Raw genomic sequence first — 24,887 nt, forward strand, 5'->3', positions numbered from 1 at the left:
ACGTGTACGGTGGTTTTCCCTCCGTGGTGAGAAGCGTCCTTTCCCTGACTGCTTTCGGTCAACGTCGCGCTGGGAAAATCGGAGGTAAAGGGGCTTTGATCCCACGGCAGCCGCTCTGCCTCCTGTCCCGGGAAGGGCTTGGGGTCTTCTCTCTGAGGTTCTAGTATTTCTCGACGGTGAGCCTGGGGTGACAGCCCCTGACCCTCTGTGTGGGACCCCGCAGTCGAGATAGTCTTCCTTCCGTAATTTAGAGCCCTCTATCTCTGCTGTTTCTACGAGCTGTCTCTGGGTTCTCTGCATCCCTGCCTGCCGCTTGCTTCACTGAAGTTCAACCCCACTGGATCGACCCCCTCCGCTGGCTTCTCTCGTCTGCCTCCATACTTCCGGGTTTCATATCACTGTTTCCTCTTCTGAATGGCCTCCTGTGTCACTTCCAGCCTCTCTCCTGATTGGCAGGTACTTGTCACGTTCGTTGAAGCCCTGCTCTCGGCTCCGGGCAGCCTACGTGTGGCGTTGGGTCATCCCGGCCGTGGGTTCAGGACCAGCGGTGCTCAGCCACCCTGACCTGGCCAGGTCTGGAAGGGCCCAGGCCCGGGCCCCTACACGTCCACCCTCAATGAACTTCTGGGCGCGGTCAGTCCCAGACGCCGGAGGATGCAGTCGCCCCCTCGGGTGCCTGGCCCAGCAGGCAACCCTTCCCTCTCCCTGCTGTGGGGAACAGTGCTGGTCGGGGCAGCCTCCCCAGCTGTAACCCCAGGGGGCTGGTGAGGATTGTGGGGGGATGTCATGCCTGGGGCCCCGGGGGTGCGCTGGACCCAGGCGCCCCCTTCCTTGGTGGAGGCGCCAGGACCTGAGCCTGGGGAGGTTGGCACAGGCCTCCGGCTCCCTTGGCGACTCTCCTCCCCCACCAGCGGGGTGCATGTCCAGCAGACCTGAAGGGGCTGGCTTCCTCACCCACAGACTCCCCCACCCCAGCCTGGAGGCTCCGGTACCTTGACGTGGGTGACGTAGGCGCCCTCAGGGGTGACGTCTCCCGAGCGGTTCAGCAGGTCCTGGCGCGGAATCCTGACCTTGTGGAACATGGCGAACCTGGGCGGGGAAACGGCTTCTGGTTAAATGGGGGGACGGCGCCAGGGCTCACCTCCCCCTCCCGAAACCTGGTCAAATCAAAGCGGAGGACAGCTCAGAAGGTGATGTAACCCCCCAGAGACCGGAAAACCCCAAGAGCAAACCCAGGAGGGAAGACACGGGAGACGGGGCGTCTCAACAGATCTTTCTACCTGTGAAAGCAGGCTTTACCTGGTTTTTTATTTTTTGTGGTTTGTTGTTGTTGTTTGCTGCCCTGCATGGCTTGAGGGATCTTAGTTCCTGGACCAGGGGTTGAACCTGGGCCTTCAGCAGTGAGAACATGGAGTCCTAACCACCGGACAGCCCTAGCTTTCCCCAAAAAAGCTTAAACAAAAACTGTGGTGTGAGTGATGGGTTCTGCATGAAACAACTCGGTCGCTGTCTGTTGGTAATGATGGAGGCCCCCGACCCCCAGCTGCCCCTGGACACTCAGGTCTCAGGGCCGCACACAGGTTCCTACTACGCTGGGAGGGAATGCCCTCGACGTGGCTGGACAAGCCCAGATGACGTCCTTCAGCAGGAAACACGGACCTTCTTCCTAAACGTGAGGATCTCTGACTCACGCTTGGACCCCGCACCAGAGTCCCCCACACGGGGTGACAGAGCCAGCAAACTGGGCTTCAGACCTCCCCAGTCAAGCAGAAGGATGAGCCGTCCCATCGGGGCTCCAGATGCAGGGGTCAGCTCCCCTGAGCAGCTGGAGAAGACGCCTGCACACACATCCCCAGGGGTCATGCGTATGTGTCAGTAATCAAAGGTATTTTCTGTGGTTGTCAGGAAGGAAAATCTAACTCACAGTAGTCCAGGGGACAAGGCTGTGCAGAATACCGGGTGGTGCAGAAACTGCCAAACAAAAAAAACCCCAAACATCTATGTCAACCCCTGCTACAGCACCTTGGGCTTCCCAGGGGGCACTAGTGGGAAAGAAATCGCCTCCAAGATAGTGAAGTCACTCAGCCGTGTCCAACTCTTTGCAACCCCATGGACTGTAGTCTACCAGGCTTCTCCCTCCATGGGATTTTCCAGGCAAGAGTACCAGAGTGGGTGGCCATTTCCTTCTCCAGGTGATCTTCCCGACCCAGGGATCGAACCCAGCTCTCCAGCATTACAGGCAGACGCTTTACCTCTGAGCCACCACGGAAGCCCAAAGTGATCTAGGAAAGTGAAAGTCACTCAGTCGTGTCCAACTCTTTGCGACCCCATGGACTATCCAGTCCATGGAATTCTCCAGGCCAGAATACTGGAGTGGGTAGCCTTTCCCATCTCCAGGGGATCTTCCCAACCCAGGGATTGAACCCAGGTCTTCCGCATTGCAGGCGGATTCTTTACCAGCTGAGCCACAAGGGAAGCCCAATACAGTACTCTTTAAAGACACAGGTTTGATCCCTGGGTTGGGAAGATCCCCAGGAGGAGGGCCTGGCAACCCACTCCAGCATTCTTGCCTGGAGAATCCCATGGACAGAGGAGCCTGGTGGGCTGCAGTCCATGGGGTCACAAAGAGTCGGACAGGACTAAAGCGGACACAACTAACGCACATAAGCATAGCGCCTTATCGGATTTCTAAGCATTTTCAGTGCCACACGGGACCCTCTCTTACTGAACCACAGGAAGCAGGTCTGTGAGGGAGAGCAGTGCCCTTCAGAGAAGGCGGACGGCTCCTCGCCCCAGCCCACCCCCGGCCCCTCCCCAGATCCCCAGGTCACGCACGGCACCCCCCCACCATCCAGAGTCAGCACGCTCACCTCCACCTCCAACCCAATGTCCTCACGGTCTGTGCCTCTTCTGGCCTGATTTCCTCAAGTCTCTGCCTTGGTCTCTCCAGGCCCTACCTCGTCCCCGCCCCGTCCCGCACACGGGGCAAAGGCCTATGCAAACTTCAGTTAGGGATGGTCACGCCTGGCACAAGAACCCTGGATCCCTGGGACCAACAGAATCGAAACCCACAGGAGGACGTGGTAAGCCCTCTGACAGGACCGCTGCCCACTCCTCGCGGCCCCCCACCAGGCAGCATCTGCGTGCAACCTTCAAGCCGGCCAGGCCCTCTCCAGACAGGCAGGTGGGTCCTCTGAGCACTGCCACCCTCTCCGAGAGGCCTGCCGTGCCTCCCCACCCCTCCCCGTGATGAGCCCCGGGTGGCCCCACAGCACCACGAGACGTGGTCCCGTCCACGTTGCTCACTGAGTCACCTGCTTCTCAATGGGAGCTAAGCCATCCTGTTATAAGGGGCCACGTGCCCGGAACCGAGCAATTAGGGCCACGGATGAGCCAGCCAGGAGTGAGACTTCATCCCCTGGGAGCTGGTACAGTCTGCACAGACCCCCAAGTCGGGGGAGAGCCTGGGGCTGACACAGCCAGTGCCCCTGGGGAAGAGTCGAGGCCAGGGGCGGGGCATCTGGAGGCCCCTCCCAGATTCCTTCAGAATCACCTACGATTCTGCACCTCAGGCCCCAAGGCCTCCGCCAGCGTCCAGGCGAGGGGTCTCCCTCCCATGTCCAAAACACAGGCCCGGCCTGAGTGTCTGAAAGTGCTGGCCTGGAGGCGGCCACGCGGCAGGCATCTGTGGGGCTCAGACCCCTGCGTCCTGAGAACGCCTGGCCGCGGTGCCGACGCCCCCCGTGTGGTCCAGCCCGTTACTGGAAAGCCGCGGGATGCTCTTCCAAGTCTGCTGCTGTAAACTCGGAGCGCCCTTTTTAAGGAGTGGAAAATCTTCACCCGCCCCTGCCACTCAGGGGACGGAACCAGGCTGAACGTATTTATACTTGCAAAAATAGTCGCCTGGGGTTTAACCGAAATCAGAATTTCACACGTTCTTTTCTGAGTCACAGACAGTCAACGCTGGCCAGCCTGAAGCCTGGAATCCCGTGTCCATGGAGGACACAGGTGTGTCTATGCGCGTGCGCTGGGTGGCAACGGGCACGACATGGGGATGTGAACATGCAGTGTGTCTGGCTCCCCGGCCCTGCACCCCTTCCCTCCTGGACCCCCCACGTCAGGTCCTAACAATCTCCTTGCTCCTTGAGGCCTCCCACCACCGCCACCCCAGCCCCACCAGGGACCAAACGCACCCAGCAGGTCTCAGCACATACCCCCGCCCCTGCCCACCACCAGACGCTTCCCTGAGTGGCCACTGAGCAGACGTGAGGATGCCTGCAGCCCATCTTGAAGGTGAGGCTCAACGGCTCACCTGAGGGGTCTTTACTATCTTACTTTCAGAGTTATTTGACTAAAAGTAATCCACGTAATCTAGACAGGCTTGCCTTGTGGCTCAGCTGGTAAAGAATCCGCCTGCAATGTGGGAGACCCCGGTTTGAGGCCTGGGTCGGGAAGATCCGCTGGAGACGGGACAGGCTGCCCACTCCAGTATTCTGGGCTTCCCTGGTGGCTCAGCTGGGAAAGAATCTGCCTGCATTTGAGTCAGTTGTAATGAGGTGGATGAAACTGGAGCCTATTATACAGAGTGAAGTAAGTCAGAAAGAAAAACACGAATACAGTATATTAACGCATATATATGGAATTTAGAAAGATGGTAACGATGCCCCTATCTGCGAGACAGCAAAAGAGACACAGATATAAAGAACAGACTTTTGGACTCTGTGGGAGAGGGTGGGATGATCTGAGAGAATAGCACTGAAACATGTCTATTACCATATGTGAAATTGATCGCCAGTCCAAGTTCGATGCATGATACAGGGTATACTCAAAGCTGGGGCACTGGGACAACCCAGAGGGGTGGGATGGGGAGGGAGGCGGGAGGGGGGTTCGGGATGGGGGACATGTACACCCGTGGCTGATTCATGTCAATGTATGGCAAAAACCACAATAGTGTAAAGTAATTAGCCTCCAATTAAAATAAATAAGAAAAAAGGAATCAACCTGCAATGCAGGAGACCTGGGTTCGACCTCTGGGTTGGGAAGATCCCCTGGAGAAAGGAAAGACTACCCACTCCAGTATTCTGGCCTGGAGAATTCCATGGACTGTACAGTCCATTGGGTCACAAAGAGTCGGACATGACTGAGCGACTTTCACTTCGCTGATTTCTAGACAGCCTTCCTGCAGACTCACGCACTCCTGTGATCCACCTACACATTGTTACTGCTTTTTATTTTAAAAAACAAGAGGTCTCTGGACAAAAAGTCACTCCATCACAGCACTGCCCTGCAAGCAGCGGGCAAGTGGGGGAAGCAGGGACTCAGATCCCGGGCGCCCTCTGCTGGGCATGTGCCCCGCGGCCAGCAGGGACAGCGGCGTGTCCAGCGAGGCGGGCCCCTGGCCCCATCCCAGCCCCTGCCCAGGACAGGGGGTCCGAGGGGCCCCAGGTGCTGCAGAACCTTCAAAGGCTCAGGGACCGAGTGAGGCTGCTTCCATGTCCTGTCCGCCAAGCAACCCCTTGGGACGGCTCAGAACGGCGACTCTGATCTCGGGGAGCCACTCTGGGCCCGGCATCAGGGTGGTCACCATGCTGCCCCCTGGCGGCCCCCCGGGCTGGCACGGCTGAGACTTACAGGAGCTGTGCTCCTCCCACATGACCCGTTTGCTTGGAGGAGGGCCTTGGTGGCCCCGGGGGGAAAGCTTATGCCTGCAGTGTGGGACACCGGGGCTCAGTCCCTGTGTGGGGAAGATCCCCTGGAGGACGGCACGGTGACCCACTCCAGTATTCGTGCCTGGAGAATCCCATGGACAGAGGAGCCTGGAGAGCTACAGACTATGGGGTGGCAAAGAGTCGGACACGACTGAGTGACTAACACTTTCACTTTTTTTTGCTTTGTCGGTGTGACTGTGTCTCCTGGGGCCGAGGGGGGGGGGCGCTGTAGTTAGACACGGTACTGTGTCTAAAGCAGGAGCTGACTGGGGGGGAACCAAGTGCAGAGCGTTTCACTGATGTCCCAAAACAAGCGTAAAGGTTCTAACTTGTAAAAACCAAGACGTACGGGGACCGGGAACCCGTGAGCCCGCCTGATGCCGTCCACAGACTGCAGGGACCCGGCAGCGCGTGTGCACGGCTGGAGGGTCACCTCCCGCCGCCAGGCTGCACGTGGCCACACAGACCCGCCGTAGACACAGCCGCCGCACACACGCTTTCTGGGCCCCACGCTAGGGCATGCAGAGCTCAAAAGGGGACAGGGCCTTCCACCCCTCCACTCGCGTGGCCCCCGTGATGCCGCCAACCGCTCAGAGGACTAAGCGGCAAGTGGCCCGTCCCTGCCAGAGGCCCCCTGCACCCACACCGAGCCGCAATGCACAGAACGACGCCCCCTCCCCCCCAGGTAATTAACAGGTCTTTGCACAGGCCAGTGAGAGAGGCCGACGGGAATTAGTTAAACGGCTTGTGCGTGCGTGTGCCTGGTTTTGCCTTTTAACAACGTCCTGCCGCCTTCTCCTCCAGCTACAGAGTGAAAATCGATGGTACTCCCCTCCTCAGGCACAGGCTGGGGCCTCACCTGTTCCGAGGGCCCGAGCGGAGATATGAGACACTCCCCAGGCCACCAGCTCCCCAGCTTACAGGGAGGGACAGCTGAAAGGACCCTGAGAGTGCTGGGAGGCTGACCACCTGCTCTGGCTTCTGTCTCAGAGACGACCTGCCTCCTGATTTATATTCAAGACGACCAGAGTCAGGGTAACCAGAGGGCTCCAACTACGGCCGGGCATGCTCCTTTGTTCTCTGGCTCCCCGCGAAGTGGCAGGTACACAGACGCTCCTAAGATGCAGTGTGACATACAGGACTAAGGAACCTCCCAGCTCTGCTTCCCCACATGGGAAGCATCTCAGGAGAACAGAAGGCGCAGAGCATCTCAGCCAGGCTTTCTGAGAGATGGCAGGTGAGTCCTGCCTGAATGCTCAGGTGAGGGGGCACCGACGGGTGGCACACAGCTGGGAAGACACGGCTGGCTCCCAGGCAGGGCTATGTGAGGGGCCCACCACGGGGACATCACGGACGAGCAGACAGGCCGGGAAAGCTGCTGAAGGTCAGTCAGCCCAAGAGGCAGAGGTGGACCCGGGATCTGAACCCAAATTGTTTCACTCCCAAATTCGTGCCCTGAATGAGCCAGAGAATCCCTCCGGGAGGCTGCAAGGCCCCTCCTGACATGGCTCCCCTGCCCACCTGCCCCCCGTCTAGCTCCCCAAGCCCAGGTCTCGTCTCAGACCACACTGCCCCCACTACCCAGAGCCCAGCTCCTCCCGCAGGACGGCACGGGTGCGGGCTGGGCGCCCAAGCTCCAGGCTGGGGGAGCACGCCGGGGTCACAGGTTGAGGACCCAGGGGCTCAAACCCTGACTCTGGGCTGAGAGCTGGAGTGGCCACAGGCCAGAGGCAAGTTCGCTGCTCAGCATGCAGAGCCACTTAGCTCCTGAGGCTGGCCTTGGAGCAGAACCTAGCCCTTCCCGACAGTCTCTGGTGCAGACGTGCGGCGCGTCCTGCAGGGCGCGGGGGCGGCACTGAGGGCCCGGGGCGGGGGGCTCACGGGTGGGCAGTACTGAGCAGGCAGCCTCGCGGTACGGGCCCCAGAGGAGCGGCCGTCAAGTCCAAGGGCCGGACTCACCCGTTGTCCAGGCCGTTCTGCCCCAGCTTCTTCCCGATATCGCCGACCATCACTCCTGGCATGGGAAGAAGGGTCTTCGGGTCCCGAATCTGCACAGACCACAAAAAAAAAAGAAAAAAAGACGGAAGCTGTGAGGGCCACACGGAAAAGCAGATGAAAATGTCCAAGACCCCCCGCTCCGAACGAACGAGCCACGGGGTCCCTGCGTGCAGCTGCCGTGGGTTTAAACTGACCTCCTGAAATGTGGCCCTGTTGGGAGGTAGGGTCCTTGCAGATATTAACCGAGGATCTGGAGGGGAGACTGCCCTGGTTACCCGCAGGGGCCTGAATCCAATGGCCCACATTCTCTGAGGGTCAGAGGAGGAGAGGACACGGGGACAGGGGGCCACGTGCAGACAGAGGTGGAGACTGGTCGGAATCGGCCACAGCCCAGCATCGGGGGTGTCAGCAGAAGTGGGAACAGGCAGGAAGGACCCTCCCTTGCAGCCTGTGGGCAGCGTGTGGCCTTTCTGACACCCCGACTTGGCCCCTCATCTGTGGTACTGTTCTTGGTTACCGTGGCCCCAGGACACTGGTCAGTGTGCTGTCTGGAAGACCCCAGGCACTGCCTATTCACACTTCAGATGCAGGACTTTCCACGGGGTGAAACGGGCATGACAAAGGGCCGTGAACGTGTGTGTGGATTATTTTTGTAAACTCCCGCTGCCCCAAAAGTGAAAGTGAAAGTCGCTCAGTGGTGCCTGACTCTTTGTGACCCCATGGACTCTATAGTCCATGGGATTCTCCGGGCCAGAATACTGGACTAGGTAGCTGCTCCCTTCCCCAGGGGATCTTCACAACCCAGGGATCAAACCCAGGTCTCCCGCATTGCAGGCAGATTATTTACCAGCTGAGCCACCAGGGAAGCCCAAGAATACTGGAGTGGGTAGCCTATGCCTTCTCCAGCGGATCTTCCTGACCCAGGAATCGAACCCAGGTCTCCCACGTTGCAGGCAGATTCTTTACCAACTGAGCTATCAACGAAGCCCATGACTTTGAATAACTTTAAATGGAGTATAATCTATAAACTTTGAATCACTGTATTGTACACCTGAAACTAATACGGCTATAACAATAAAACACTGTAAACCGATTATACCTCAATTTAAAACACCTTTTTTAACCAAAGAAGAAGAAGTGTTGTGGTGGTGCTGCTGGTGGGAGGCAGCTGGCGTGCAGGGCTCCCCTGAGCAGTGGGTCAAGATGACCACAGCCAGCCCTTGGCGGGGACAGGGGCGTGTACCACCTCATCCCCATGGACCATGACCACCAGGGGAGAAGACTTTGCGTGCGAGGCTTCTGGAGCCATTGCTGCTGCCATCGTGGTGGCCTGTCATCATCGTCCCCGAGGTTCCGATCCTGCCGAAGAGGTACAGCAGGACAACCAGGGCGAGACGGGAGCCCCAGGGCCCCGAGCCAGCCGCCCCTCCTGCCCTGGTCCCAAAGAGCCACAGCAGCCGGCACCCCGCTGCCGTGACCTTCAGCCCTGCAGACGTCCAGGCGGGGACTCGGGGGCCCCCGCCCTGATGCTGTCTCGGCCACTGTCCAAACAGCTTTCAGTCAAGCCCGAGAAGCACAGTCCTCCTCTGGCAGTTTCTCTGTGAGCTCCTTCCAGTTAGGTCCAGGGGGCACATCTCTTTCACAGACCCACCCCCCCAGCCCCATCCTGCCTGACTCCACCCTTGCTTTGTCCAGATCCCTGCCACCACCCTTCCAAAAAGCTGTGCTACGTTGGGAATCCACTGATGGGGTTTTGCTGTCTCTCCAAACACAACGCTAGACAGACGGGCAGGCAGACAGACAGACAGCCCAGGAGCCTCCTGGTCAGGAGTCAGGGGTCAAGACAGGCTCCTGAGAGGGGCTGCCCTGGGGTGACAGCAGAGGAAGGGCCATATCCACAGCTCACAGAGCAAAACGTTCAACCCCACAGTCAGGCACAAGGCAACTATCTTGGACCACTAACCACACGCCCTACTTGTTGTTTATGACTTGTTCCGGCACTAAATAACTGCTAGCTGGCTCGTGATGATGCATCAGAACCTCTCTCCCTCTTTAAGCAAGGCTTTGGGAAAAACTCAATTCTTCTCCAAAGGTGTCTGCTTCTTTAGCAAAGAGTCAAAGACGAAGACAAGGGATGACCTTGAGAAAGACATGGGATGACCTTGAGGAAGACACAGGATGGCCTGTAGGATGAAAGCTTGCTGCAGTGTCCGCAGGCCTGGAATGAGCCTGGTGGGTGGTCACCACCTCCGCCCAGCCCCCAGCAAGGGGCTGGGTTAACCTTGACTCAGTCTCATTCTTGGCTCTCCTCCAGCTGGACATTGAGTAATCCTCTCTCCAGTTATCATCTTACCACTGAGGTCCAGTATCTGAAGGCCGATCAGATGACAGCTCTGTGTTACCTCTGCCCTTCCCAGTCACCTTGCCAGATTCAGGATATATTCCAAGTATTACAAGCACAAACCGTTCTTCCAGAGAGAACTCACCTCTGACTCGTAGAACAAGCTATTGACAGGGGAAAGCACTTTGGAATTCAGAGGACCTGCCTTCCAAGCCCAGCTTCCTGACTGTATGGCCTTGGGAGAGTGACTTGGACCCCTCCCCATTCCGTTTCCTAACATGAACTGGGACTAACGTCTGCCTCTGGGTGGCCCAACAAGTCAGGGACTTAGTGAAACAGCTCAGGTGGGGCCTGGCACCCAGCAGATGCTTTACAAGTGGGAACCAGCAACTATCGTGACGGGTTTCCTCCACTGCCAGACGCACACTTGCTCCCATTTTAATGAATCAGAATATGTCTTAAAACTGATGGGTCCATTAACAAGGCTGCTTTTTCTCCCTGTCTCTCAAAAAGCTGTTTTCTAATCAACTGTGTATTTTACAATTGATGACATCTTGGACATAAGGTAATAAATCTGTTTCCTGCCACAGAAAAAAAAGAAAAACCGAGTATTAGTACCTAGAGAATGTAAGTTACTACAATGTATTAAACTAATTCTGTTAAATTTAAAAAAAAATTATACTCTTCCACCTATCAGCTAATGACATATAGCATGTGTGGGGGGGGGGGCGGGGGCCGGGGGGTGTTCAGTTGCTCAGTCGTGTCCAACTCTATGACCCCGTGGACTGTAGCCCACCAGGCTCCTCTGTCCATGGGATTCTCCAGGCAAGAATACTGGAGAGGGTGGCCATCCCCTCCTCCAGGGGATCTTCCCGACCTAGTGATCGAACCCGCGTCTCTTACATCTCCTGCACTGGCAGGTGAATTCTTTACCACTAGCGCCATTTTGTGATGACTTATTTCAACCTCTCTCTCCCAGTAGACGGTGAACTCCACGAGCTCAGGATTCACGCTGCCCTCAGGGCTGCATGGGAGACAGGCTAGGTACCCAGAGAGGATAGGCCGGATGGAGGGGCGACAACACCCACTGAGGGTTCACAGAGCCACGCGTAAGGGGATGCAGAACATCACGCGCGGCTCCACAGTCTGAGACAGAAACACTGGAAGACGCTGCCTTCCGGTCCGGTTTCCTATACTCCAGAAGCAGGGTATGGTGGCCTCAGGTATCAAAAAATACACACGGTCTGCCGGCGATCACTGTAAACTGAAAACTAAGAACACGAAGGACCTCCCTGGTGGTGCAGTGGTTACGAAGCCGCACGTTCACTGCCGAGGGACGGGGTTCAATGCCCGGGCGGAGACCTGAGGTCCCACAATCCACCTGGTGTGGCCAAAATGAAATGAAAATAAGGGCATGAGCATCGGAGGAAATGGATCAACCGGACGTCATGGAATTCAAACCCGAGTGCACAGAGGACAATACCACAAAAGTGAAGATAATTACAGAATGAGAGGAAATATTTGCACATCCTCTGTCTGAGAAGGCTGCATGTGCAGAATACATAAAGAACCCTTGTGACTCAACAACAAAAATACCCGATTTAGAAATGAACCGAGAGAGTCAGTGCACACATGGACCAAGGCCAGACCACATGGAAAAGCCGCGCTCTGACCATCAGCCCACAGCACAGCCCAGACAAGGACTCGATCAGTAACTGGGTCAGTAACTGGACAAGGCCAGGACTCAATCAGTAACTGGATCAATACCTGGACAAAGCCAGGACTCGACCAATAACTGGATCAGTAACTGGACAAGGCCAGGACTTGACCAATGACTGGATCAATAACTGGACAAGGCCAGGTCTCAACCAATGACTGGATCAGTAACTGGATCAATACCTGGACAAGGCCAGAACTCGATCAATGACTGGATCAATACCTGGACAAGGCCAGGACTCGACCAATGACTGGATCAGTAACTGGATCAATACCTGGACAAGGCCAGGACTCGACCAATAACTGGATCAGTAACTGGATCAATAACTGGACAAGGCCAGGACTCGACCAATGACTGGATCAGTAACTGGATCAATAACTGGACAAGGCCAGGACTCGACCAATGACTGGATCAATACCTGGACAAGGCCAGGACTCGACCAATGACTGGATCAGTAACTGGATCAATACCTGGACAAGGCCAGGACTCGACCAATGACTGGATCAACACCTGGACAAGGCCAGGACTCGACCAATGACTGGATCAGTAACTGGATCAATAACTGGACAAGGCCAGGACTCGACCAATGACTGGATCAGTAACTGGATCAATAACTGGACAAGGCCAGGACTCGACCAATGACTGGATCAATACCTGGACAAGGCCAGGACTCGACCAATGACTGGATCAGTAACTGATCAAAACCTGGACAAGGCAGGACTCGACCATGACTGGATAACACCTGGACAAGGCCAGGACTCGACCAATGACTGGATCAGTAACTGGATCAATAACTGGACAAGGCCAGGACTCGACCAATGACTGGATCAATACCTGGACAAGGCCAGGACTCGACCAATGACTGGATCAGTAACTGGATCAATACCTGGACAAGGCCAGGACTCGACCAATGACTGGATCAATACCTGGACAAGGCCAGGACTCGACCAATGACTGGATCAGTAACTGGATCAATAACTGGACAAGGCCAGGACTCGACCAATGACTGGATCAGTAACTGGATCAATAACTGGACAAGGCCAGGACTCGACCAATGACTGGATCAATACCTGGACAAGGCCAGGACTCGACCAATGACTGGATCAGTAACTGGATCAATACCTGGACAAGGCCAGGACTCGACCAATGACTGGATCAATACCTGGACAAGGCCAGGACTCGACCAATGACTGGATCAATACCTGGACAAGGCCAGGACTCGACCAATAACTGGATCAATACCTGGACAAGGCCAGGACTCTACCAATGACTGGATCAATACCTGGACAAGGCCAGGACTCGACCAATGACTGGATCAGTACTGGACAAGGCCAGGACTCGACCAATGACTGGATCAATACCTGGACAAGGCCAGGACTCGATCAATAACTGGATCAATAACTGGACAAGGCCAGGACTCGACCAATAACTGGATCAGTAACTGGATCAATACCTGGACAAGGCCAGGACTCGATCAATGACTGGATCAATACCTGGACAAGGCCAGGACTCGACCAATAACTGGATCAATAACTGGACAAGGCCAGCACTGGATCAATAACTGATGGCTCCCTCCTCGTCGTCCTGCTTCTGACACAGACTCAGTCGGAGAAGGCCCCCCCACCAGTCTCCAGGACACCCCTTCTTCTGGCAGCCATGCCCAGCTCCCACCAGGTCCCCAGCCCCCATCAGGCACCCTGAGCTGCCCTCTGCGCCACTAGAAAGCTCGCACAGTCCTCCGCCTGCCTCTGAGTCTCTGCCAAGCACAAGTTCAGCCAGCTCTGAGCAAATAGCCTTTGCTTTCACCATCCCCGCTTGGTTCCAGAGGAGAAAGGATTTGAACAGACATTTCTACCACGAAGATACAGAAATGGCCAACTGGAACGTGAAAATATGTTTCACACTGTTGGTTATTAAGGAAACGCAAATCAAAACCACAACCAGATACTGCTTCACAACCTCTAGGGTGGTTACGGAATTAAAAAAACAAATGGATAATAACCTGTGTTGGTGAGGATGTGGAACAACTAGACCCCTCAGCCCTGCTGGTGGATTATGTAAAACGCTGGCAACCAGCATGAGATTCCACAAAAAGTTCAACGCAGGGTGACCCTAAGACCTGGCAATTCTTCTCCTGGGTACCAACCCCCAAAAAAGACTGAGGACCCATGTACAGACAGACAGGGCTCATGAATGCTGACAGTAACACCACTCCCAACAGCCAAAGGGTGGAAAGCACCCAAGGCCCAGCAAGGGAGGAACGGACACACGAGCTGTGGACCAGCCACACAATGGATCGTTCGGCCTCAGAAAGGAAGGGGGTTCTGGGACAGGCTGCAATGTGGATGAACTTCAAAAACACGCGAAGGGAACAAGGTCGGGCAGAAATGGTCACACAGTGCGTGACTCCTTTCTTGCAGAACATCCAGAAGAGGCAGAGGCAGCAAGCAGCCAAGGGGCTGCCAGGCCTGGGCAGGGGGTGGCAGGGACGGCATGCTCCTTGGGCGTGGGGCTTCTGAGAGGAGACGCTCTGAAACTGGAATGGCAGGACGTCATGCATGCACTCACTGCCACTAAACTGTTCACTCTCACATGGCTAGTCGTGCGTGCTTAGTCGCATCTGACCCTCTGCGACCCCACGGATGGTACAGCCTGCCAGGCGCCTCTGTCCCTGGGATTTTCCAGCCAAGAATACCGGAGTGGGTTGCCATTTCTTCCCGACCCAGGGGCCCAACCTGCATCTCCTGCATTGGAAGGCGGATCCCTTACCGCCGCACCACCTGGGAAACCTTTGTGTGTGACACGAATTCTTCTCTCGTGAGAGCCTCCCCACTGTCAGAAAAGTCTCAGAGAATAAAAATGTCAGAATGGGTGCAGGGATGGCAGGAGCTGGGTTTCATTCAGTATCCAGTCAGCCCAGGCACAGAGGTCCTGGGTGAACTTGGGGGCTCCAGGTCTGGGGACGCTGCTGCCATCCTGGGCAGTGGGGAACGGGCCAGCCGGCTCTCCCAGGCACCCCCAATGGCCAGAGGTCTGTTTGTGACCTGAGAAGGGGCTACATGAAAACCCCGAAGTCAGACTTCGCCTCGGAACTCCTGGAGCCCCTCAGATTGGCTGCCAGAGCCTGGGTGTTGGCGCCCAGCAGGATGGAGACTCTCCCCGAGATGAGCCTGGGCTTGGGGTTTCTCAGCGGCAGCGCCTCACATATGGGGCTTATCATTCTTCCTGGGGTGGGGCAGGGGGCGGGGGGTGGGTGTCCTGTGCGCTATAGAGTGTTGAGCTTTACGTAGTATGCGTCTGCACCCCTAAATGCCAGAATCACCCCTGCCCCCAGCTGTGATGAAAACATCTCTGGACGTGGCCAGACCCCCCCACCCCAGGGATGAAGCCTGCCCCTACCTGCACGAGAAAGGGGTGCAGCCCGTGGCACCGGCCCCCCGGCGTATACAGCTGAGCAAACACCACTGCGTGGGTGGCGGTCTTGCCCATGTTGCCAACCCAGAACTTGGCGGCTTCGAAATCGGGGGAATGGATGATGAATTCCTGCACGAGGGGGAAAAAATGGACGTTAGAGACGGACGCACGCTGGAGTCTGCATCTCTTTGACACATTCAGTCTTCTCTGTTTGAAACCTTGGAGGTGTGAGTAAGAACGATGGCAGGTTATTTCCCGTGTGGCACGGGGAGCCCCATTTAAAAAAAAAAAAGCATATCCTGGGTCTCATGACTTAAAGAAGAACCTTCCTATGGAAGATGATGACGAACATGGCAAACAGTAAAACACGCTGCAAGCTGCCAACGCCCCGATAGAGTTCACCGGTTCAGGGACCCTTCCCCAAGCACAGATCGGGGCGGGGGGCCCCCTCCTCGCCTTCACGCCTGCCTGATCCCCCACCCACTGCCGATTCGCCAAGTTCGGCTCCCTCGCCCACCCTGTCTGTCCCCCCACAAGCTCCCCGGGAGCCCAGAAGCACAAGGTAGACGAGCGCAGGAATTCAAGAAGGAGCAGACAGGAGGGGACAGGTCCCCTGAGGACAGGGCCCGGGGCCTGGGGAGGCAGGAGAGAGCAGAGGGAAGCAGGGCTGGGGGCTGCCCCCGGGAGGTCCCACCTGCTTGTGGGCATCACCCGGCCCGCTGGCTCCCTCCAGCGCACACCACTGCGCTCTCCTCCCCATCGGCACGCTGCATCTCCCTGTCACTCGTGACATCAGGTAGTGACGCTCCCAGATGGGACCCCTCGTGCTGGTCCCACCCCATCCCCACCCCCCAGCCCCGGCACAGCCAGCTTCTCCGTGCTGGGGGCGGGACTGCGTCTCCCCTCCAGCGTAAGAGTCCCACCGGCGCGTCAGAGGCCAGCAGCTGTCCCTGGCAGCAGTGCTGAGTACACAGCAGGGTGCTCAACAAACACCCGCGGGAGGCCCGGGGCTCCCAACCTCAGCGATCTTCACTTAAGGACTAACGCCCAGAGGAAGGGCATCAGAGACAACAGCCTCCAAGGTAACTGAGTTTCACCCAGGCCATGGAGGCCCCAAGGCCGTGGGGGTACCACCCTCCCTCTGCAGAGTCAGGAAGGGCCTCCCCGTCCCCCAGCCCAGCACTGAGAGTCCAAGGACACCAGGGAGCCGACAGAAAAGAAGGGCTGAGAGCCAGAAAGGCCCGGGTGCATATAAAGATATCTCGTGGCTTAAACAACAGTCCCTTGGACTGCAAGGAGATCAAGGCAGTCAATCCTAAAGGAAATCAGCCCTGAGTACTCATTGGAAGGACTGATGCTGAAGCTGAAGCTCCAATACTTTAGCCACCTGATGGGAAGAGCTGACTCGTTGGAAAAGACCCTGATGCTGGGAAAGACTGAAGGCAGGAAGAGAAGGGGAAGACAGAGGATGAGATGGTTGGATGGCATCACCGACACAATGGACGTGAATTTGAGCAAACTCCGGGAGACAGTGAAAGACAGGGGAGCCTGGTGTGCTGCAGTCCACGGGGTCGCAAAGAGTCAGACACAACTGAGTGACTGAACGACAAGGATACCCAAGAGGCCACACGGCTTGCTCTCAGCCCGTGGGGTGTGGCTGACCCTCATCTCTGCTCCCAGGCACCACCAGCAGCCTGCAGGGCACCCACTGCGACCCGCGCCCCCCACCACCCCTGTTCTTCCAGGGGCTTCTCAGGTTCATCCTCTTGTGCCCCCTGCCCACACTGCCTCCCGCACACCCAGCCCACCTGTCCCATGAATAAATGCACGGTGAGCAGACACACGGGGCAGGGCTTCACCCTGCCGCATGCAACTCGGCCAAACCACATGCACCAGGCGGCGGAAGGGCCGCAGGTTCCCAGGATACAGGACCCGTGAGGAAGGGGCAGAAGGATGTGGCCGTCTGGGAGACGTGGGGGCCAAGGAGCCTGATACCAGTGATGGGAGAGGGGCGGCAGGACGGGGAGCGGCAGAGACCACGGTTCCCCCGCATGGCCCGTCCTCTCCCCGGCGCCCCGCTGCACAGACCAGCCGACACACCACGCTGCTGTCTGCTCACAGACTGGCCTCTGGAGCATGAGCTCTCTCCCCGAGGACTGCCGGGTCCCCACGGCACTAAGGGCCGAGCCTGCACAGAGCGGCCTTCAACGCACCGCACGCGGAGCGGGGCCAACCACACAGGTGCCACGGAGCGTCCACGGGTGCAGGAGTGGCCCCGGGACCAGAGGGGCTGGGTTGCTGTCCCGAGAGCCTGGCCCCAGACAGGGCACATGGGACAGGCTGCTAGAGAGGGACGACGCTCAAGGAGAACCTGTGTTCCTGTTTGTCCCATGAAGCACGAGCAGCTGGAACCGTTCACGAATCGCACACCAGATAAACCTGGTAAACAAACGGATTTTATAAAAAGACAGCCTGTGCCCTCGCCACATTCACAGCCTACCCAAATCCAATCCACAGCAGACTCCCGGGTGCGGCCAGGCTTCACCGCTCACCACCTTTATCTCCTAAGCTCTGCTGTTCACAGCATGATGGATCTCGGAGTGCACTTTTAGGCAAGAGCCAGGTTTCTTGGTCTAATTATGTGACAACACCACGTTTCACGTGCGCGAAGCCTGGAGACAGAACGGGCGGGTATCACCTACCTGGGTGGTGGGGTCGTAGTGAGCGGTCGTCCGCATGCCCTTGGTGTTACTCCCATGACTCACTTCCGTCAGAGCAAAACATCCAAAAATCTAGCATGGACACAGAGAATGCGGTCAGGTGAAAAGGCCCTTTCTGCACCTTTCTGGAGGGAGCCTGCCACCAGGCTTCCTTTTCGGCCTAGACCACCAACCAAAGCCCTCAGTCTCCATTTCCTGCCTGACGCCCAGCGGGCTCACTGAGGCAGCCTGCCACGTGAGACGCCGGCTGCAGCTCCCACCTGGAGGGTGGGCAGCCGGCAGATGGGCTGATGGGGGCCTCGCTAAGTCAGCACGGTGGCTAAGGGCAGCTCTCAGGCTGCAGAAGGAAACGAAGGTGCTACTTCAATAGGAAAAAGTTCAGTTCCTATCATGCTAGGAATCTGGCACGGCCCAGTTTGGTAAAGAACAGCATGAACTGTTTGGCGAGCAGCCGCAGCACAGCATGAAGGGAGAGGAGTGGTCCCCCACGTGCAGACCCTCTGCGGCAGTGCGCCCTCCCCACACATCTCCAAGGAGAGCAGGTGACAGGACACGAGCTCACACATGAACCCCAGCTAACCTCCATACTGAAGATCTTTGGAAGGTATTTGAAGTGTCGTTCAGAACCGGAGCTGTAAATCGCGGATCCAAAAGTCTGAAAATACAACATCAGCATGTAAACAGGTGGAAGCTAAGGCGTGCTGCCGCTCTGGGACTTTACCCCCACTCCCCACCCCAACACACACACACACACATACACACCCAGCCCCCGACATCACACCAGCCCCCAGCAAGGGCTCCAGCTTCCAAGACAAAGCAGCACTGGGGTCCACAGCCCAGGGTAGACCCTGGGACTCAGCTGCCTGGCCTTGCGCTCACAGAGTGACGAGACCCGGGTCCTTGTCACAAGCCATTTATGTGCATTGAACAGGACCAGGAGAGGGCCCGTGAACAGCAAGGAGGCGGGAGCTGGGTGGGGGACGAGAGTGTGGGATGGGCAAGGCGAGCCCACCTTTCCTTCAGACAGCATGTGGACGATACCACCTTCCCAAGTTCATCTCCACCCGCGTATCAAAGAGGCAGAAACACAGGCTTCACCTTTGACCTATTTTCCCTCCGTTCCTTCCTTCCACTTATCACGATTTTTGGTATAAGAGTCCCAGAGCTGCTATTTCTATGGAATTTTAACTGCATTGCTTTATTCAAGGACTGACGTGTGTAAGTCTGCATAAACAGCTGAAAAAAACTGGGCTTCTCACTAAAAGTCACAAGGTCTACCTACATATTTTCATCTCTGCTTTTGTTTCTTCACAAATTTTCTTTTTTTCCCGCTTTATTTATTTCGATGCAGCACGCGAACTCTTAGCTGCAGCTTGTGGGAATCTAGTTCCTGACCAGCAGTGAAACTCAGGGCCCCATGCACTGAGAACGTGGAGTCTTGGCCACTGGACCCCCAGGGAAGTCCCTCGTCTCTGCTTCCGTTTCCTTTATCATTTTCTAGAAATCTCTTTAAGTAAATGTTTCCCAAATGCACAAGTCTCACACAGCTCTAGAAGCAGGCAAACGCTGCCAACCAGCAAACCACAGAGGCAACTGCCAAGCGCATCTCAGGTTCGGTGGACGGAACGCTGCTCAGCCCCGGCACAGCATGGGAGGGGCCCCTCTCCGCTCCCCCCCTCTGCCGGGGCAGCTCACCAGCACATGCAGGAAGAACTTGGTGGCCAGGGACCAGTCGTACATGCCCAGGCATTCGATCAGCGCCAGGACCTTCGGCAGGCTGCCCAGCATGTCCCCCACGGGGAGGAAGTCGTACTCGAAGACCCTCTTACAGCGCAGGAAGTTCAGCTCCTGGTACTTCTCCACGGAGAGCCGGCTGCCGCGGGGATGGGCGAAGAGGGGGTCGTTCTCCAGAGCTGAGAAGATGGTTTTCTGGAAATGCAGCAGGCAGGGAACAGTGGATTTGGAGGCAAAGTACAGAATTTTTTCACTAAGCTCTGGCTTACATGGCCTTCTCAAGGCCACAGGCTGCCTCGGGTGGGCAGTCTAACCCAGAAACACAGGAACAGAGATGAGAGTCCTTCTCAGGGGAGAGCAGAAGGTACCAGGCTTAGGAAGCCCAGCTTGTCTGTGTCCATTCATTCCAGGCTCCCAAAAGTTCCCCGAGGACCCCCGCCATCTTTCTGCTGATGAACCAGGAGCCCAGCAGAGCCCCCCTGCGCCACCGACGCCCCCAGCGGCTCCCAGCCCAGCCTCACCTTGAAGCGCAGCGTGTCCTCGCCCTCCCAGAACAGCGCCAGCTCCTTCCAGGGGAATGAAGCGCGGGCGCGGGCCACGTGCAGGGGCCCCTGGGGCGGGTCCGGCAGCACAGGGTCATTGCTCCTCTCCCCGAGGGGCACCATCACTCCCGGCCGCCACCTGCACAAACACACAACCCGAGTCAGCGTGTGTCCTTCTCACGCCATCACCGACAAGGACAGACGTGCCGCGGGATGTGAAAGACAGACAGACAAGCTCTGATCACGAAGGGAAGGGCAGTGGGGACAACCCCGCACAGCTGGTGTCCACTCTCCCAGGAAAGGGGGGGAGGCGAGTGCCCTGGGCTCCACTCCTGCACCAAGGTGACCAGGAGTCAGACAGGGGCAAAGGCCAGCTCTGTGTCCGGCGCTGTGAAGCGCCCAGCGTGGCCAGAGGACGCCTCACCTGCCCAGGGCCGCCAGACCCGCAGCCCAGGAAGCTTCGCCCTGGAGTCCAGCCAGTGCTGGCCGGCCAGCTCCAGCCACACCCCGGCAGTCCCCTTGAGTCAACCTGGACGGGGGACGTCTGCAGAGTCTGTGACTCTACTTGACACAGAAGCATCTGGCTTCCCACTAACAGAGCGACCTAGCTCTCTTGACCAAAGGATCATTCTGGAATTTACTGAGCAGACTAGCTCCTTTTCCAGTGTCTAGGTCAATGAAGGCAGGGATGGGAGGGGCTTCTGAACAAAGACCCAGAGAGACACCAGGAGAGCAGAGTCCTGGGTGTGGACCCCCAGGGCAACTCTTTAAGGTCCAGGAGAACATTTAAATCCTGTAGTTAAACATGAGGATAGTCTAGGAGGTCAAACTCTGAGTGTGATGGTCAACACTGTTGGCACACAATGGAAAAGTGGTCACTCTTACTGGCGAGACCCTTGTGTCTTCTGGGTGAGAGGGGAAGGATCCGCAGGGCACACTTGAGGACCTGCTCGTGTGTCAGATAGCTTCCGTGGTGGCTCAGTAAAAAATCCACCTGCAATCCGGGAGACTTGGGTTCGATTCCTGGGCTGGAAAGATCCCCTGGAGAAGGGAATGGATTCGATCCCTGTGTTGGGAACATCCCCTGGAGGAGGGAACAGCTACCCACTCCAGTATTCTGGCCTAGAGAACTCCATGGAGAGAGGAGCCTGGCGGGCTACAGGCCATGGGGTCGCAAAGAGTCAGACGCGACTGAGCAACTGAACTGAACTGAATACCGAATAAATCCTATCCTTTCTCTTTGAGCCCAAGAAATCTTATCATAACAACCTCCAGTTATTGAGCAAACATTGACTGTGGGTGGAGCAGCTGCTTTCCAGATGCTAGGAACCCCAGTACAATCAGTACTCTCACCTTCCAGGTGATGAAAGCAAATGTGTTAGTAAAGAAGACTGTCCAGGGCCTTAACGACCTCAGTCCAAACTCCAGAATCCTAAGCCACCGACATTACTGCATGATGTTACACACAAGTATCTGAAGCCAGACACCTGGCGTCAGATTCCAACTTTAGAGCTTAGGCGTGGGGCGAACTTGGCAAAGTCACTTCACCTGCCTGGCGGGTGGTGACAACACAGGCCAGGCTGATCCTGCATGGCCGGTAGGCTGTTACCACTCACTGGGACACCTAGAGCATTTCTAGGCACGGAACGGAACGGAACGGAACGTCTATACCATTTGGGAGGTGGGGGGCGGAGGCATCTATACCATTTGGGGGGCGCAATAGTCGCTCTCAGACAATTTCAGAAGGGGCCCTAACATGCAGGCCCGACCATGCTCCCGCCGCTAGGTGACAGCTGTCCGCTGACCTCAGGGGACAAGTGTCTGAACTCCTCAATACATCTCGCGCGTTTACCTGCCCGGCCGCCGGCCCTCGCAGCCTCTGCGCTCAGCAGTTCCTGAAGAAGACGCATTTGTCCCCCACCCCACCCCGACCTTTGCACGCGCCGCCCCCGCGTACCCTCTGGGCAAAGGCGGCCTGGACCTTCAGATGTCGCCGGGCCCTCCGATCGCGGCCCCCGCACCGCCCAGCGAACACACCACAGGCTCCCAACTCTGGTCCCCTGGAAGTCCACCCAGATCCCAGAAGCAGGCGATCTGCGCGCGCGCGCAGCCGCAGACAGGCCCTGCGTCCCGCCCCCGGGCCTGACGTCATCGCGGCCGCCGCTGCGCCCTGTCACCCGGGAGACGCAGGACGCCTGCGCGAGCCCTGGCTGCTGGAAAGTGAAAGTGAACGTTGATCAGTCCTGTCCCACTCTTTGCGACCAGGCCAGAATTCTCCGGGCCAGAATACTGGAGTGGGTAGCCGTTCCCTTCTCCAGGGGATCTTCCCAAGCCAGGGAAGGAACCCAGGTCTCCCGCATTGCAGGCGGATTCTTTACCAGCTGAGCCACCAGGGACGCCGAAGAATACTGGAGGAGTGGGTAGACGTTCCCTTCTCCAGGAATTCTCTGGAATTCTCCAGGCCATAATACTGGAGCGGGTCAGTCAGTCAGTCAGTTCAGTCGCTCAGTCGTGTCCGACTCTTTGCGACCCCATGGACTGCAGCTCGCCAGGCCTCCCTGTCCATCACCAACTCCCAGAGTTTACTCAAACTCATATCCACTGAGTTCATGATGCCATCCAACCATCTCATCCTTTGTCGTCCCCTTCTCCCGCCTTCAGTCTTTCCCAGCATCAGGGTCTTTTCACTTGAGTCAGCTCTTCACATCAGGTGGCCAAAGTATTGGAGTTTCAGCTTCAACATCAGTCCTTGCAATGAACACCCAGGACTGATCTCCTTTAGGATGGACTGGTTGGATCTCCTTGCAGTCCAAGGGACTCTCAAGAGCCTTCTCCAACACCACAGCTCAAACGCATCAATTCTTCTGTCCTCAGCTTTCTTTACAATCCAACTCTCACATCCATACATGACTACTGGAGAAACCATTGCTTTGAACTAGAAGGACCTTTGTTGGCAAAGTAATGTCTCTGCTTTTTAATATGCTCTCTGGGTTGGTCATAACTTTCCTTCCAAGGAGTAAGCGTCTTTTAATTTCATGGCTGCAATCACCATCTGCAGTGATTTTGGAGCCCCGAAAAATAAAGTCTGACACTGTTTCCCCATCTATTTGCCATGAAGTGATGGGACCAGATGCCATGATCTTAGTTTTCTGAATGTTGAGCTTTAAGCCAACTTTTTTGCTCTCCTCTTTCACTTTCTTCTAGAGGCCCTTTAGTTCTTCTTCACTTTCTGCCATAAGGGTGGTGTCATCTGCATATCTGAGGTTATTGCTGTTTCTCCCGGCAATCTTGATTCCAGCTGGTGCTTCCTCCAGCCCAGCGTTTCTCATGATGTACTCTGCATATAAGTTAAATAAGCAGGGTGACAATATACAGCCTTGACGTACTCCTTTTCCTATTTGGAACCAGTCTGTTGTTCCATGTCCAGTTCTAACTGTTGCTTCCTGACCTGCATACAGGTTTCTCAAGAGGCAGGTCAGGTGGTCTGGTATTCCCATCTCTTTCAGAATTTTCCACAGTTTGTGATCCACACAGTCAAAGGCTTTGGCATAGTCAATAAAGCAGAAATAGATGTTTTTCTGCAACTCTCTTGCTTTTTCGATGATCCAGAGGATGTTGGCAATTTCATCTCTGGTTCCTCTGCCTTTTCTAAAACCAGCTTGAACCTCTGGAGGTTCATGGTTCACATATTGCTGAAGCCTGGCTTGGAGAATTTTGAGCATTACTTTACTAGCATGTGAGATGAGTGCAGATGTGCAGTAGTTTGAGCATTCTTTGGGATTGCCTTTCTTTGGGATTGGAATGAAAACTGACCTTTTCCAGTCCTGTAAGGCTTGTCATGATATTGGATCAAAACCCTATAAGATGCAATTGTTGACTCAAGCCATTACGGGGTTGAAACAACATGCGAATCAACAGGTTAAATGTTTTAGTTGTGGTAAGAGAGGACGTGTGCATAAAAATTGCAAGACTAATAAAAATACACCTAATAAGCCTACTCCCACAAATGAAAAGACACCTGGATTATGCCCTCGTTGTAATAAAGGCAATCATTGGGCTAATCGGTGTAGATCTAAGTATCATAAAAATGGATCCCCTTTGCTGGGAAACTGGAAGAAGGGCCCCTCTCAGGGCCTGTCAAACAATATGAGCTCTCAACAAACCTGGAATGCTGTTCGTTTTGTGTACCCAGCCAGCGAACAACCACCTCATCCAGCCCTTCCAAACCATACACCCGGATTACTGACCTCCTTCCTACAACCTCCAGGAGCGCAGCAGTAGATATCCCTGCCATTGATAGTTTACTTCTTATGCCAGCTGTGAGAATTTATAAAATCCCTACCACAATTAAAGATCCAATACCTAAAGGAAGTGTAGGGTTATAATTAGGATGCAGTAGTTTAACAAGTAAGGGAGTTCAAGTCCTAATAGGGATTATAGATGAAGATTATGAAGGCAAGATTTCTGTTATGATGAAAACAGAGTATCCTTATCAAATAATAAAAGGAGGTCATATAGCTCAATTGTTATTATTACCTATGTCACTGCTAGTAAATCTCATATTAAAAGAACTGGGGGATTTGGAAGTACAGGAAAACGGGTATATTGGCAAACTTTTGTATCTGATTCTAGACCCCCATTATCTGTATATATTAATAATAAGCAATTCTCAGGACTTGTAGATACTGGAGCTGCTGTTTCTACAATATCTAA

The 24,887-nt window shown here is 55.8% G+C and overlaps 1 protein-coding gene across 19 annotated transcripts in view; it reads right to left on the minus strand.

The window, feature by feature from the left end:
• Nucleotides 1-24,887, minus strand: part of ACOX3 (acyl-CoA oxidase 3, pristanoyl) — a 55,216-nt gene that overhangs the window by 24,760 nt on the left and 5,569 nt on the right. For 5 of the 19 annotated variants that reach the window (XM_043448592.1, XM_043448593.1, XM_043448591.1 and 2 more), the window contains exons 1-8: nucleotides 22,132-22,294; nucleotides 20,154-20,313; nucleotides 19,594-19,827; nucleotides 18,479-18,553; nucleotides 17,881-17,970; nucleotides 15,164-15,307; nucleotides 7,668-7,756; nucleotides 993-1,089 (exon numbers count right to left, since the gene is read on the minus strand). In XM_043448592.1, the coding sequence (XP_043304527.1) occupies nucleotides 993-1,089; nucleotides 7,668-7,756; nucleotides 15,164-15,307; nucleotides 17,881-17,970; nucleotides 18,479-18,553; nucleotides 19,594-19,827; nucleotides 20,154-20,297 (873 nt within the window). In that variant the 5' untranslated portion in view covers nucleotides 20,298-20,313; nucleotides 22,132-22,294. Of the gene's footprint in view, nucleotides 1-992; nucleotides 1,090-7,667; nucleotides 7,757-15,163; nucleotides 15,308-17,880; nucleotides 17,971-18,478; nucleotides 18,554-19,593; nucleotides 19,828-20,153; nucleotides 20,314-21,059; nucleotides 21,216-22,026; nucleotides 22,097-22,131; nucleotides 22,296-24,887 lie in introns of those variants that run through there. The other 14 variants (XM_043448583.1, XM_043448584.1, XM_043448586.1 and 11 more) reach the window with 7 other exon arrangements.

The sequence above is a fragment of the Cervus canadensis genome, chromosome 26 (assembly GCF_019320065.1).
Source record: "Cervus canadensis isolate Bull #8, Minnesota chromosome 26, ASM1932006v1, whole genome shotgun sequence".
Classification (NCBI taxonomy): Eukaryota; Metazoa; Chordata; class Mammalia; order Artiodactyla; family Cervidae; genus Cervus; species Cervus canadensis.